At 67.9% G+C, this 293-nt stretch overlaps 1 protein-coding gene across 1 annotated transcript in view; it reads left to right on the forward strand.

Moving 5' to 3' along the window:
- Positions 1 to 293, forward strand: part of ETH_00040505 (WD repeat domain-containing protein, putative) — a gene marked incomplete at both ends in the record, with an annotated part of 4284 nt that overhangs the window by 1571 nt on the left and 2420 nt on the right. The window contains one exon of the mRNA XM_013373804.1: positions 8 to 290. Within this exon, the coding sequence (XP_013229258.1) occupies positions 8 to 290 (283 nt within the window). The remainder of the gene's footprint in view (positions 1 to 7; positions 291 to 293) is intronic.

Below are 293 nucleotides of genomic sequence, written 5' to 3' on the forward strand. Positions count from 1 at the left end.
GCTGCAGGGGACTTTGCTGCTGCTGCTGCCACGTTTCCGGAGCAGTTTCTCTCCACCGAATTCGCCACCACCACGGAGGCCCCCCAGGGGGCCCTCGTAGACAGCGCCAGCGGGCTGCCGCTGGGTTTGCTGCCTCGGGGGGCCCTCTTGGATGCTGGGGGCCGCAGCTACCCCTTTCACCTGCAGCCTCCTGCTGCTGCTGCTGCGTCTCTGTCTTTTGGCTGCGCCAACGCCCTCTTGTACTTGGCCTGGCGCCGCCTCTGCGGCTGCTGCAGCAGCAGGACCGGCAGAGG

The sequence above is a fragment of the Eimeria tenella genome, genomic scaffold, assembly GCF_000499545.2.
Source record: "Eimeria tenella Houghton genomic scaffold, Eth_scaff1754, whole genome shotgun sequence".
In the NCBI taxonomy this organism is placed as follows: Eukaryota; Apicomplexa; class Conoidasida; order Eucoccidiorida; family Eimeriidae; genus Eimeria; species Eimeria tenella.